At 41.9% G+C, this 14,965-nt stretch overlaps 1 protein-coding gene across 8 annotated transcripts in view; it reads left to right on the top strand.

Moving 5' to 3' along the window:
- Window positions 1–14,965, top strand: part of RBMS3 (RNA binding motif single stranded interacting protein 3) — a 1,223,284-nt gene that overhangs the window by 1,118,585 nt on the left and 89,734 nt on the right. For all 8 annotated transcript variants that reach the window (XM_038740837.1, XM_038740835.1, XM_038740836.1 and 5 more), the window contains 2 exons: window positions 9,089–9,185; window positions 11,251–11,301. In XM_038740837.1, coding sequence (XP_038596765.1) covers window positions 9,089–9,185; window positions 11,251–11,301 — 148 coding nt within the window. The remainder of the gene's footprint in view (window positions 1–9,088; window positions 9,186–11,250; window positions 11,302–14,965) is intronic.

The raw sequence follows: 14,965 nt of genomic DNA, 5'->3' as shown, positions 1-14,965 counted from the left end.
GAGAAGTTAATTGACTTGCCCAGCGTCACACAGCAGCCAAGTGGCAGAGCTGGAATTAGAACCCAGGTCCTCCAGCTCATAATCAATCGTATTTATTGAGCGCTTACTGTGTGCAGAGCACTATACTAAGTGCTTGGGAAGTACAAGTTGGCAACACATAGAGACAGTCCCTACCCAACAGCGGGCTCACAGTCTAGAAGACTAGAAGTCATAAGCCTCTGCTCTTTCCAATAGGCAACACTGCTTGTGATCATCCACTCCACTTGTCTGCTGTGTGGCCTTGGCCAAGTCACTTCTCTTCTCGGTGCCTCAGTCACCTCATATGTAAAATGGGGATTGAGATTGTGAGCCTCACATGGGAACGGGACTGTATCCAACCCAATTTGCATGTATCCTCCCCAGTGCTTGGCACATAGTAAGCACTTAACAAATACCACCACCACCATCATTATCATCATCCACCCTCTATCCTCACATTACCCTGACTCTTCTCTGTCCTTCAACCTGCACATTTAGTCAGTACAATATCCTGTTCATTCTTCACAACATCGCCATACTGTGCCAATTCCTCTCTATCCAAACAGCCAAAATGGTTGCATATGTCGTATCCCAACTCGACTACTGCATCATCCTCCTCTCAGATTTTCCTGCCTCCAGTCTCTTCCTTCCCGTCTCCAATCTGTACTTCATTCTGCTGCCCAGCTCATTTTCCTATATATGGCATCATTTTCCACACATCTGCTCATTCCTTTTTGCATTAAACAGAAATGCCTGAACATTGAGGGTACTCTGTCAGCTCTCATCACAGGACTTTTCCTCACTCCCTTCCCACCTCATCCTAATTCACACGCTTTACTCCTTTCAAGCCAACCTACTCACTGTGCCTCATTCTTCTCTCTCTTGCCACCAACCTTGTAGGCTCCTTGACCGTAGGGAATCATATCTGCTAATTGAATTCTAGTCTCTTAGTACAGTGCTCTGCAGAGCGAGAGCCCAATAAATGCTACTGATTAATTGATCAACTGATAAAGAGTACTTTGAGTTTAGTGACTCATGTAGGGAATTTCCATTTTCTTGTAGAATGAGAAAAACCTAATAAAAATGTAACTGCTGGGGATATTTCCTCACACAGTCTGCTTTTGGCCAATAACCTTTCATTTCATGTGAATTAATATTCCAATAAATGGAAAAGCAAGAGAACAATCATTAATAAGAATGAAGCAGCTTGACCAGTGTAAAAAGCACAGGCCTACAAGTTAGAAGGATATGGGTTCTGATCCAGGCTGTGCCACTTGTTGGCTGTGTGACCTTGGGCAAGTCAGTTAACTTCTCTCTGCCTTAGTTACCTCATCTGAAAAATGAGGATTAAGACGGTGAATTCATGAGGGACATGGGTAATGTCCAACCTGATTTACCTGCATCTGCCCCAGTGCCTAGATCGGTGCTTGACACATAGTAAGTGCTTAATAAATACCATAAATATAAATAAAATGAATATATTCTTTCAGAAGAGATAGTGGTATAGGGGCCTGGGGGCACAGGCCTGGGAATCAGGAGTTCATGGGTTCTAATCCTGGCTCCACCACTTGTCTGCTCTGTGGCCTTGGGCAAGTCGCTTCATTTCTCTGTGCCTCAGTTACCTCATCTGGTAAATGGGGATTAAGACTGTCCCATGCGAGACAGAATCTGCATCCAAGCAGATTGTCTTGTATCCACACCAGCGCTTACAACAGTGCCTTGCACATAGTAAGCACTTAACAAATACCACAGTTGTCATTTTTGGTCACCCTTTGGGCCCTTCTCCACCCGGAAAGGGTTAGGGGGAGAACCTACTCTGCTTGCATTGCCAACTCTCCAGTACTATACTCAAAGGGGCACCTAACCGGTTGGCAGGAAGGATATCGCTGGCGGAACTTCTGCCCCATCATTTCTCGCCCACCTTACTCAGTGCCAGTGGTGTACTGAAAACACTTCTGCTCCACAAAGAGCTGGGCAGGACTTTAAAGCCCAGGAATGAGCACCTGATTCAGCATGATGGGTCCCCTAGTAGATGTGGGCCTCACTGTAGCTGGAACAGCTGAGTCAACATAACCTGTGCCTCTAATTCTACCCTAGTGCCCCATATCACAGACAGACCTTTGCAGCCACTTCTTTATAAACAGGGAAATGGCAGCAGGGGAAGTATTTTTCTTGGCATTTCCATAGTCTGGCTTTATGAATTCCTCTCTTTCAGGCCCGTGTTCCAGCCAGTAGCTTTCCTTACCTTGTTCATCAGTGGGCTCTAGGGAAGTAATGCCACCGGTCTTTCCAGTCACAGTATAAAGAAAAAGTGTTCTCTGCTGTCATGTCAAAAGCATCATAACCTTTAATTGAATTATATCCTTTCAACTCCTTGCAAACGATCTGACGTTCCCTAAAATAAGTACCCATGTAAACCTTAGTGTATCATTCTACAGAATACTCTTCTAGAATTAGAGTATACGATTCTATGTAGTGCAACCTGTAAGTCCAACCCCTAGTATGGGATGTTTTATGTGAATTTTACAATGTTTTGATGCTATGTAGCCAGTTGAAATTTTTAACACTCCAGGATTCAGAACTTCTATAACTTCAGCTTCCAAGTGCACATAATGAACGATAAATGAGGCATTTTTAAAGTATTTACTTTGTGAACTAAATGTGGGGGTAAGTACAAAAAAAATCAGGTTCCACATGGGGCTCTCAGTCTAAGTAGGAGGGAAAAGCAGGCATTGAATCCCCATTTTGCAGATGAGGGAACTGAGGCACAGAGAAAGTAAGTGACTTGCCCAAGGTCACATAGCAGGCAAGTGGCAGAGCCTGGATGAGAAGCCATATCCTCTGAGTCCCAGGCCTAGGCTCTTTCTCCTAGGCCACACTGCTTCCTACTAAGCCACCTTGCTTCAATGGTGAGTTGATGTGAGGTATGTAGATCTAGGGAGTAGAAAACTCTTGCAACTCACCCCAAGAAATGTTGCAAATGACAGACAGCCAATAGCAGTCCCAGTTTGATTTAGAAAATGCACAGGAGCCCTTAAAGCAAGACACAGAGCCAAATGAAGTGCCAAATATCACTTTCTAGTCAAAGCTAGCACCCCCTAAGTTGTGAAATTGAAGAACTGAGTGCAGTTCAGTGATGACCTTGGGAAAAGACAGGTTAGAGTATTTGGGAAAGTGTAGGAATGGGGAAAGAGAGGGTAATAACTTCTTTGCCTCTAATACTTTTGGGATATTTGGTCTCAGAAATGCTGCCTGACCAGTAATGAGAATAATAGTAGTCAAGGTGAACGAGAAGTCATGTTTACCATCTGTAGATGATCACACAATAGTGGCTGTTGGAATCCTACAGTTTGCTTATTCAGTGTTTCTCCTGAACTGCTATAAAGACTGAAAATTAGTCTGACAAAGACCAAAGTCCTATGCCTCCTCTAGACTGTGAACTCACTGTGGGCAGGGATTGTCACTGTTTATTGTTGCATTGCACTTTCCCAAGTGCTTAGTACAGTCTTTTAGACTGTGAGCCCACTGTTGGGTAGGGACTATCTCTATATGTTGCCAACTTGTACTTCCCAAGTGCTTAGTACAGTGCTCTGAACACAGTAAGCGCTCAGTAAATACGATTGATTGATTAGTACAGTGCTCTGAACACAGAAAGCACCTAATAAATACAATTGAATGAATGAATGAAATGAATGACTGAATAAGGCCTGTTATGGTACTATCCAACAATAATCGCTCAATCAAAGAAATTTATTGAGTGTTTACTATGTGCAGAGCACGGTACTATGAGCCTGGGAGAGTACAATGCAACAGAACTATCAGACATGTTCTCTGCCCATAACAAGCTTATAGTCTAGAGGGATATGCACTCCAAGCCGTCGAAAATGTCTGTTGAATGGCTGGAAGCCCTGAACCCTACTATGCTGACAGTACATTCAAGAAATTGACAATGCCAACATAAAATGGCAAGATCTCATTCCAAACACCTAGATCCTGCCATGCTGCAGGTTTACAGGCACTGTGCAAATAAGATCATGGCTCAGCTGGAATGGTGTCATCAACTGATTCAGCTGGAGGATGAAAAGATGCCCAAGATGGTCTTTTATGGAGAGTTTGTCAGTGGAGCAGGCTGTAGGGGTGGCCAGTAAAATAGGTTCAACGATGTGCTGTACTAGCCCCCGAATGTCTTCATCACAAGACAGGTCCATTTGGAAAACACTGAAAGTGACAGGGTTAATCCTTATCCCTTTTTGATGGGAGACGTCTTCACAGTCTGCACGGCGGTACACTCAGTGCCGGGGAGAGAGATTCAAGACTGTCGTGGTCTAGTGAAAAAAGCGCGGGGCTTGGAGTCAACTGCTTGCTGTGTGACCAGGGGCAAGTCACTTAACTTCTCTGTGCCTGTTTCCACAATTCTAAAATGGGGATTCAATACCTGTTCTCCCTCCTACCTTAAACTGTGAGCTCTATGTGGGACAGGGACCATGTCTGACAGAATTGACTTGTGCCTACCCCAGGACTTAGAACAGTGTTTGACACATAGTAAGCTCTCAACAAGCAACATAAAATAAACAAAAAAGGTCTTTAGCCCGCAGGGGACAACACCATCTAAAGAGAGGAGATAGGGAGGGAGATAGGGAAATAATAACAAGGTGTATTTAACCAAAATGGTTACCATCTATTGTGATAGTTCCTCGCAGATCACAGCTGTGCACCGTTGTCTGATTTTGCCCTGGTCAATCATCCAATCAATCAATGGTATCATTGAGCACTGACAAATGAATAAATTGAATGAATAAATAAAAGAACAGAAGCGAAAGACATGTTTCCCTGCTTACGAGGAGTTTATAATGTAATGACTGTAATGAAGACCTGATTCCTTCAATCAACTACAGATTGTAAGATAGCACCTGACAGTATATTTTGGTTTGGGGATATGTTTCCCACTTGCTTTCACACAAACCATTCGTTTTGTGCTGTGCTTGTTATGTGAGTACAATCTGCTTATGTGCAGCAGACTAACTCATTATATATATATATATGTGGCTGTGAAATTGACACAGAAGACAGGCTCAGTGGAAAAGTATATTCCATCCAACATAATCAATTTTTCTTAATACCTGAGGATTCTTAAAAATTAATGAGCAATATTCATTCCTTTATGGAATAGTGTGTGTCACTTCATAATTCCTCGTTCATTTAGTTGTTTGAGCAGTGAGGTATGAACTTTCAACTCTTTTAACTATCAATCTCAGGGGAACAAATTATTCAGTGTAATTCTCAATCCCCTATGCCACTTTTTCCTTTCATCCTGAGCTGGCCTGGAACAGCATGTTGGATTTTGTTGGTTGTAGGGGGGAGGTGAGAAAATGAGAGATTTCTCATCATGTTATATAAGAAAGGCGATTCCTGAAGGATAATAACTGTGGCATTTGTTAAGTGTTTACTACGTGCCAAGTACTAGCTAAACACTGGGGTAGGTAGAATACCATCAGATCAGACACAAATCAGAGTGACTGTACAGAAATTCAGCTGCCAACTCATAACTTAGCAGGAGGCAGAACTGAGAAAACAAAAATGCATCAAATCTAAAAATAATACCAAAAAAAAGAGCAGAAGGAACCACCAAAGCAATAGAGGTGGAAGAGCCATGCCATATACGCCCCAAAGTCTAATCGGGAGAGAGAACAGGTATTTAGTCCCCATTTTACAGGTAAAGAAACTGAGGCACAGAGAAGTTATGTGATTTTTGCCCAGGTCACCCAACAGGCAAATGCTCTATCCAGACTGTAAGGTCTTTGGGAGGCAGCGAAAGTGTCTATCAACTCTGTTGTACTCTCCCAGTGGCTTAGTACAGTGCTCTGCACACAGTAAGTGCTCAATAAATACCTTCGATTGATTGATTAGAAACCAGATCTCCTGACTCCCCCCAGGCCCATTATCTTTCCTCTAGGCTTCACTGCTGTGCTATGGAAGCTTCATCTTAGAAGGTCAAAATTAAAAGTCAAATGTTTTATATAGCTTAAGTTTGGCAAAACATGGTTGCATTAATGTCTTATATTTTTGTATTTTGTTGCCCTGAAAAACTGCTCGTAATTCTGGATTTTAATATATTGTCTGGGGATCATGTTTATTTTAGTGTTCAAATAGGGCTGTATGCTGTGTCTATACAGAAATAGTCTACTCTGAAGTTAATGATGCATTTGTGTTATTTTTATTGTCAGGAAAACAATACTAAGATTTGACTATTTCACTGCAACCCACTAACTCCTTCCAAAGCGACTTCTCTGTAAACAAAATATGTTCTTTTGGAGTCCTGGTCTTGAGAAGTGTGAATTTCTGGAGGGCAGCCACTAAGTTAATGCCAAAATACCAAATGCAGGACCTCTTCACGCCACTTTAAAAGACAAAGTTCTGCCAAGAAGGCCCTATCTTCTAACAGAGAAGTAATGTGGCTTACTGGAAAGAGCATGGGCCTGGGAGCTGGACACCTGGTTTCTTGCCTTCTTTGTGGCCCGATCTGCTCTGAGCCTCAGTTTTCTCGTCTGTAAAATGGGAATTAAATAGCTTTTCTACCTCCCTCTTACACTCTGAGCTCCTGTGTGAAACGGAGGCTGTGTCCCACTTGATTTTCTGGCGTCTGTCCCCGCTCATAGTGCAGTGCTTTGCACAGAGTAAAGGCTTTACAAATACCACAGTTATCATCATTATCCTGATTATTACTATCATTACTATCACTGAGAATAATAATTACAAACTGTACATGAGTCTTGGGCAAACTGACATTCCTCTGTGTGAGCAATTCTCAAAGTAAAGCTTTTTGTAAGTGTGTCTCATAGGATGTGACGCTATTCCATGAGAAATCACACATTGAGATATTCATAGGAAAAGACAAAGCCCACAGTTTCCCAGTGATAGCATTTGCAACTTGGAGTGAATATTTCCAGATGCGGGGAGATGTGGCAATATGTTAAATATTACACTAGCTTTGTTCTGTTAACTAAGATCTAGATTTTGTCAAATGTCTCTCTTTCCTGTTCCATGATATTTTAGTGAATATGCTAGAGTATGCTGCATATGTTGATTTTTTATTTATTTATTACCTGTGGGAGCATGTTTTGAAAACCAAGATGGATAAATGGCACTGGCAGAGAAAAAAGAGGAGAGATTGGAAAGCACATTTGTCACCTATATTATAGCTGTCTGGTTGTTTATTTCTATTCAGATAACTGTACCACTTAAGATGCTGTTGAAATAGGAGTCTTTCAGGTCTTGGTTTAAGCAAGTATTTCCTGTAAATTTGGCTAACATCTGTTTGAATTTAGAAAGAGCTTACTCAGAGAACCCAAATTAAGGGATGAAAATGGTTTGGGAAATTGCCTCGCCTTATTATGTTTTTCCATCCGAAGGGGTCTTCAACTTAAAGTAGCCAGTTTTGAACTAGCTAGAGAATGAAATATCATTACTGGTCCGATGGATAGGATTAGAACGGATAGAACAAAAATGCATTAAGGTTTCTCTAAAGGGTTCCCTTTCAAAGTATTGGTTTACTTGTACAGTTTATTTATATTGCTGTTATCTATTTTCCCCATAGAATTTCCTGTAAATTCTGCCTGTCAGTGCGGTCCTGATTGTTTCCATTTATGAAACATCGACTGCCGCGTTTTCTAAAATGAACCAGTCAAGCTGAAATCTGATTAGTCATTGACAAGGAAAGGATCACATCTCATGGTCAGGATGGCAATCTTCCCAGAGTAAAAGGACTGAGCATAGCAAGCTCACTATGACTCAAACGCAAAGGTGTCGCTGAAAACTAAGCCGCAAGATATGGCTGATACGCCATGTGTCGCCGTGTAACAAAATGCATTTCCTCATCAATAAGATGTCTCAAATGCATGACCCAAAATAGAAATTTGAAAAGCAAATCATCATTTCTGTGGCGAAGAATTGTCTGTCTGAGCCCCAGGCTCCGGCTGGTTTATATTTCTACCGGCACCAAGAATCCAAACGGAGAACTGGTCAAGGTCATGGAAATGTCGTTGTCTCCCCATCCCCCACCATGATCAGCAAATATTCCCTGTCTGAAAAGTGTCCAGTAGTCGAAACCTTCCTTTCTACCTAGCCCGCTTGTCTCTCTTCACTGACCTACTTTCGGCTTCCTCTGAGATGCTCTGCATTAAGTAGGATGACGGAGGCAGCGTGAATGATGGTAGAAGTTCAGTTCCCCCGCACAAGGAAAACCAAGAGCAGCGGAGTGGCCGTGGAGCGGGCTGTTGCTGAGTCTGTGTCTGAGTGACGCTGGGGCCCCCGGGTAGGGAGAAATAAACACGCTCTGTGGAGAAATCGAAAATGTCAGCTCTCCTGTCAGTCAATAAACCCTGTGTTTTAAGTAGCCTCTTTCCACCTTTTTCCCTGGGAAGGAACAGAACCTTTTTTGGCCTGGAAAACTCAGAGCCTGTCACTATGGCCGGAGATACCTAGAAACAGACTGAAGGAGTGCGGAAATCCTCCTGACAACTGGCTGCCACTAAGAGGCAGGAAAACATTTTCATTCTTAACTGCATCCAAATCGTCGTTCAGAAACCCCATTTTTTTCATTTCCTGTCAGTGTTATTTATTGAGCGCTTACTATGTGCAGAGCACTGTACTAAGTGCTTATTTCAAAATTCTTCTTTTTTGAGACACCTTAAATTTAATTAGGGTATTTTATCATTTTTAACATTATAGCACCCCCCTGAAATCCCTTAAAGGCTTGCTTAGCCAGTTGGAGATTTTGTGGGGTTTTTTGTTTTGTTTTGTTATTTTGCTTGCAGCTTTCTTCATTGGTTGACGATTCTGTTACTCTTACCTGCCTGGGGAGACATTCTGGTCAAGTATTTCACGATGATTCAGACTTTTGCTGCTTCCGTAATTCAGTTCATTTCAATTACAGTCTCCTCTGTGCTCTTGTTAACTACTGTTTCAATGGCAAGAGTGAAGAACTCTCTCCCTAGGAGGTAATGGGATTTAGTTGATTAGAGTTTAGCAGTCCAACAGCTTCATGAATCTTCCTTTTGTTTTCTGTTTACAGATTTTATTCTTCACCGTACAGTATTGCAACAAACCGCATGATTCCACAGACATCTATCACGCCATTCATTGCTGCTTCCCCTGTCTCTACATATCAGGTATGTCAGATTTGCCCACACCGAGAGAGGGAACCTCACTGGACAATAATATTTCCAAGTGCAGAAGGGAAATGCATAGAGTGGAAAAATCTCATAGGTGTACGTACGCTTTAGTTATCCCCTATCTTGGGCGTTGCTCGAATACCATGAGTCACTCAGTTTATAGCGTCAAGTGCCTGCCTGCATCTTTTTTGCTTCATAATGTACTCCACCTGCTTTTTGCTTGCCTTCAGCCAATTTTTCTACCTCTCATGATTATACCTGCGTTCCAGAGGATACCACTTAAGATTGTCACCCTGCCATTTTTTTAGTTCTTTAGTGAATGCACCTCTATAGCCAATTTTTGACGTCATCCCCTGTAATTATGTCTATTGAATTTCCTTTTGCTATAGTTGCCCCAGTTAAGCCCACTAACATAGGCGCTCAAACATATTTTCAGAGAGGAGAGTCTAATGTAAGAATGTAATGAACCCTATTCTAACCTTAATCTCATTCCCACTGCAGTCAACATAGTTTTCTGTGACTGTGCACAGCACACCAAGGAAAACTCACAAAAGAGAGTATTCTCTAGGACAGATCTTGTGTCTGTTTAATTCTAAATATATGGATGAAATGTTGGAACAGAAATCTCCCACGACAATATTTCTTTTTTCTTGGCACTTCTGCAATCTGGAATCCCTCCAAGATTAACTTGTGCTCCGCACCTTTTTATACATATATTCATTCTCCAAATGGCCCCTTCAAGTTAGAAAATCCTGACCAAAGGTTCTGCACTGAACAAGACGTAAAGAAAGATGTCGGTTGAAAGGATGGGATGGAGAGGGAATAAAGGAGAGAAGAGGCAGAAGGAAGGAGCTGCAGTTGGTTCAGTTCTGGGATTTTGGTAGTTGTTCTCGACTCAGGGAAGTTTGTCTTCCTTTTGACATTTTCTCCTTCATTGCATTACAAGTCACAGCTGTTGAGCCATCCACCAGGAGACTGTATTTCCTCTTTTCCCCTGAGGAGATCATTTTCATCTTTTACTGAGTTTATATTTTCCTTAAGTGTTTGTGGGCTAATGGAATAGACTTTTATTTTAATTACCTTTGCATGTCATGGAATGGCAGCCCGCCTAATAGCATTTCCCAGGTACCAGTTAGAATAAACTCAGCCGCTCTTCATGTACTGACTGACAACACAGTTTTGGTGTAGTTCTAACCCGGGCTATTGTAGTATTCACTTTAGGATAGTCCATACATGAATCTTAATCCTAGTTTCCCACTAGTTTTAAGGGAACTCCAGCACCCTAGGCAGGGAATGTGCCCGTTTGTTGTTGTACTGTACTCTAGTTGAATTGTGGCTTAGTACAGTGCTTTGCACACAGTAAGCGCTCAATAAATATGACTGAATGAGGGAACCCCAGTTGTCCTCTACTACCCAGCCTTCTTGGTTTCTCTGCTCTCCCTTCTGACGAAGAAAACTTGAGTGCTCTCTAAATGGTAAACTAGCTCATACCCACTGACTTCCGTTTTTGTTGGAGTAAACATGATGATACACATGGGAGCGAGGCATTACTTAACACGAGGACGGCAGCACTTGGAAAAGAACATATTTCTCCCACAAACAATATAGCAAAGAAGAAATCCAAAATGGCACAGAGTTATTAAACTAAGAGTCTCCCCGAGGCTTTCTGTCATGTCACACAAAACCAGCACCTGCCATTCCAACTCAATGTTTCTGAGTCGGGAATAATTTTGCAACTGGGGACAGCAGGGAAGGAATTTAATCCCAGTGATCCTCAGGCCAGTATATCATCTCCTGGTCTTCCAAAATCAGGCACTTATGTGCTTTCCAAATTGTGCCGCTTGAGCTTTGGGTTCAGTTGCACCCAGCCAAGCTAAATATGGAGATTTCTTTCACCTTCCACAGCACCTAATTGGACTTTGTTCAGTTGTTACCATTCACCCTTTGATCACAAAACTAAGATAGCATTAATGAAAGATTTCTGATAGCTTAGTGTGAATTCATCCCAGAGACCTTATGACTGTGATTGTTCATTTGCTAATAAATCTCATTTGATGCCTAGGTCCAGAGCACTTCATGGATGCCTCATCCACCATATGTTATGCAACCAACAGTAAGTTGATACTCGGTCACCTGAGGCTAAATATTATTATCATCCAAGTGCAAACTTGGAGGTTGTTTTCTTTTTTTTTTTTGGAAAGGAGATTCTGTGTAGCATTCCACTTGGATTCACTGCCTCTGCAGTGAAATTCTACCAAAAGCCTTCAAGAAGAAAGGAAAGCTTCATTGAAGGAAATAGATTCCTACTTTGAAGACAACCTTCTGTTATGTATGGGACATCCCTTTCTGATTCAGAACTCTGTATGCTGGTTGCTTATATCCAGTGTCCCCAAAGGCATACTTTTGAATCTCTGTTCTTACCTTGAGTTCCCAAACTAAGTGTGCGTCACTGTGCTTTGTTTGGGGGTGGAGAGAGACAGTCACAGCTGAAGTGTGATTTGTGAAACACAGCATTAGAGACTTCCAGGTGGTTGCCCTCTGGCAGATTTTGAGTGACTGGGAGACTCTTTCCTTATGTGTTGGAAACTTTTTTTCAGAAGTATTAAGAATGTAATTGGCATGTGCTCTGCCTTTGACTTTTAGGATAATTTACTACATCATTCAAATATTAATTAAGCAAGACAAAAATGTCAAGAGAAGCTAGATCAATGTTTCAGACAGTCTACTTTGATCCCCTTCAAGTTTTTTTTTAATCCATTCTGCAGTATGACAGGCTGCTTTAAAGTAGCAATTCTCTTGCAAGTGGTGTCATTGACTGAAAGAAGTAGCTCCATTATGTTGACTTTACAGGCAAAACTCATTTCCTAGCTGTTAGTAATGGAGCCTAATGAAAAAGAAGCAGGATAAAAATGAGCAGGGTAACAAACCTAACTCCAAGATAGCCCAGCAATGGGGGTGGGAGGGGAAGGGGTGCCAATCATCAGATTCAGGTGTTTCAAAAGGGCTTATTATTATTATTATCATTGTTGTAATGATAATAATCACTGTGGTATTTCTTGAGCACTTACTATGTGCCTAACACTGTACTAAGTGCTGTGTTAGAGACAAGATAATGATAATAGTGGTGGTATTTGTTAAGCGCCCACTATGTGCCAAGAACTGTTCTAAGTGCTGGGGTAGATACAAGGAAATCAGGTCATCCCACGTGAGGTTCACAGTCTTAATCCCCATTTACAGATGAGGTAACTGAGGCAGAGATAAGTTAAGTGGCCAGTTAAAGGTCACACAATAGACAAGTGGCAGAGGCGGGATTAGAACCCACATCCTCTGACTCCCAAGCTTGGGCTCTTTCCACTAATCCACACTGCTTATCATCAGATCGAACCCAGTCCTTGTCCCACATGGACCTCACAGTCTATGTAGGAGAGAGGGCAGGTATTGAATCCCCATTTTATTCATTCATTCATTCATTCAATCGTATTTATTGAGTGCTTACTGTGTGCAGAGCACTGTACTAAGTGCTTGGGAAGTACAAGTTGGCAACATATAGAGTTGGTCCCTACCCAACAGTGGGCTCACAGTCTAAAAGGGGGAGACAGACAACAAAACATATTAACAAAATAAATAGAATAGTAAATATGTACAAGTAAAATAGAGTAATAAATCTGTACAAACATATATACAGGTGCTGTGGGGAGAGGAAGGAGGTAAGGCGGGGGGATGGGGAGGTAGGGGGAGAGGAAGTGATCAAAATGTTGATCAGAGATGATGGTAGAGACTCAGTTTTACCACAGGGAAGATGGCAATGGTAAACCACTTCTGTATTTTTTTCCAAGGAAACCCTATGGAGAAAGTCCATAAAGGCACTATGAATAGAAAATGACTTGATGACATATGATGACGAAGAATATATACATAAACTCTGGGGGTGGGCTGAGTATTATGTAATCATGTTAGCACTAAGACTGCATCCTCTTTTCACTCTTCCCTCAGCCCCACAGCACTTATGTACATATCTGTGTGGCTCAGTGGAAAGAGCCCGGGTATGGGAGTCAGAGGTCATGGGTTCTAATCCCGGCTCTGCCACTTGTCGTCATCATCATCATCAATCGTATTTATTGAGCGCATTTTACAGATGAAGAAACTGAGGCACAGAGATGTTAAGTGACTGGCCCATGGTCACACTGCAGATAAGCATCAGAGCGGGAAGTCCTCTGATTTCCAAATTTGTGTACTTTCCATTATGCCATGCAGCTTGAGGCTCTTGCTGTATTTTCTTGTGACCACACCTTTCCAAGGGGAAAAACAAGTGGCATCTTTCTCAGACATCAATAGGATCCTGTCACACTTGCTCCAAAGAAACCTTTGGTGGCTTCCTGTTGTCACTTCTATCAGATTAATCTATTGGAATCAGTGGGCTCCAAGTCACTTTACAATTGGTTCTCTTGTATTTAAGGCTACTCCTCTAGCATATCCATTTTTCTTTAGTTCCCTGCATGTCAATACCTTGCCTCTGAGCAATTCACATCCCTTCAACATGCTACTAAAAGCTCACCCCCAACTTCAGTCCTTTTCCCATCATCCAAGCACTACTACTAGACACACAAGTCTTTAGGCTATTTTTGTAAACATTTGTGTTGTTTGTATTAAGCTTTATGACTTGGATACTTGAGCATTTTTAATCTAATTGTATGTGTAGGTTTGGTGGTTTATCTTAGCTTCCTGATTAAACTGAAAACTCCTTAGTGGCAGGGACTGGGCCTTCTGTTGCAATTTCCCTCTCCACCTAATACACACTTCCATGTCACACAAGTCCTTGATAAAGAGTGTAAATCCCACTGCTGATAATAATGTCGGCTTTGATTACACACTGAGGTTAATAAATCAGAGTCGGAGACTGTATTTTGAAATGTTAAAATGCCCCAGTATTCATTTTCTTCTCCTATTTTGGATGCTTGGTGAATTTGTTTGGACTATGTCCTGGAAAGTATAAGAATGCTTTGTTCCAGCCTACGAATTCTGGGTCCAGACCAAGACCTCCAATTCAGAATCCCCTGCCAAATCAACCTATGGCGCAGACTGGCCCCACACAGTGAAATGGGAAAAGTCCCGCCAACCCAGAAATGGGCAACAAGCACTTTGGTAAAATGCCTGCACTTGTGAAAATGATGTAAATTTCAAAATACAGATGGAAACTCAATATTCATGCTAAAGTTAAATATCAGTTCCTTGCTGCCAATAAGAATATGCTCTCTGGTCAAAACATAAATATTTTGCCAGATGTCAACTCTCTACTTTTGAAGAGGGTGGAGTGAGAGTGGGGAATGGGGAGTTTGTGGACTTTTATTTTAGCTCTCAGAGCTCTGAAATTGTTTCTTATGCATGCTTCCCCATACAGATGCTGCCACAGGTGTAGTTATGTTTTACTTCATATCCTCCCCAAGCAATATCCTTAGTTGTTTTGTGGGTGGTTTTGTTTTTAAGTCTTCCCTGTGGATCTTTTTAGCCATGATTTTAGTCTATTGCTATCCAGAGTGTGTCCCTGGGATTTAGTGTGAGAATTAGGTTTAAGCTAAGGCAGCTTGCTTTTGTACTAAAATTGTGTGGTCAGTGCAGCTTTATTGCAGGGGGAGCAGATGGCCCACCCACCCTTTATTTGGTTTTAAAATACAATCATAGGAAGTAGGGTGGCTCATTGGACCAAACAACAGAATGGAAACTCAACTACAAATCTTGGCTCTGCCATTCTCTTGCTCACAGGGTAAGTCACTTAACCT

This window comes from Tachyglossus aculeatus, chromosome 2 (assembly GCF_015852505.1).
Source record: "Tachyglossus aculeatus isolate mTacAcu1 chromosome 2, mTacAcu1.pri, whole genome shotgun sequence".
In the NCBI taxonomy this organism is placed as follows: Eukaryota; Metazoa; Chordata; class Mammalia; order Monotremata; family Tachyglossidae; genus Tachyglossus; species Tachyglossus aculeatus.
Note: the sequence above shows the minus strand (reverse complement) of the source record. Positions and strands in the feature narration are given on the sequence as shown.